The 277-nt window shown below is 51.6% G+C and overlaps 1 protein-coding gene across 1 annotated transcript in view; it reads right to left on the minus strand.

Annotated features, from left to right (window-relative positions):
• Window positions 1–126, minus strand: part of GFRA2 (GDNF family receptor alpha 2) — a 26,478-nt gene extending 26,352 nt beyond the window's left edge. Inside the window, exon 1 of the mRNA XM_010562985.1 lies at window positions 47–126. Coding sequence (XP_010561287.1) covers window positions 47–86 — 40 coding nt within the window. The 5' untranslated portion in view covers window positions 87–126. The remainder of the gene's footprint in view (window positions 1–46) is intronic.
• Window positions 127–277: the final 151 nt, after the last annotated feature.

Consider the following 277-nt stretch of genomic DNA (forward strand, 5'->3'; position numbering starts at 1 on the left):
GGCCTCCCCCCCCCCCCCCCCCCCGGGCCTGCGGGCATCCACTCACCTACGAAGAGGACGATGCAGAAGGCGTTTGCCAAGATCATGTTAGTAAATCCACGCGTTCCTCCACGTGTGTAAAAAAAAAAAAAATTATTAAAAAAAAACCACAAAAAGAGGGGAATAAAAAAAAAAATCAAATTAATTCCCAAGGCGGTCGGGTAGATTCCCAATCCGGGCGAAGACGGTGGGCTGTAAAAGAGAAACGGGGGTGGGATGGGGAAGGGGAGGGGGGGGT

This window comes from Haliaeetus leucocephalus, unplaced genomic scaffold, assembly GCF_000737465.1.
Source record: "Haliaeetus leucocephalus isolate CR32 unplaced genomic scaffold, Haliaeetus_leucocephalus-4.0 Scaffold162, whole genome shotgun sequence".
NCBI classification, from domain to species: domain Eukaryota; kingdom Metazoa; phylum Chordata; class Aves; order Accipitriformes; family Accipitridae; genus Haliaeetus; species Haliaeetus leucocephalus.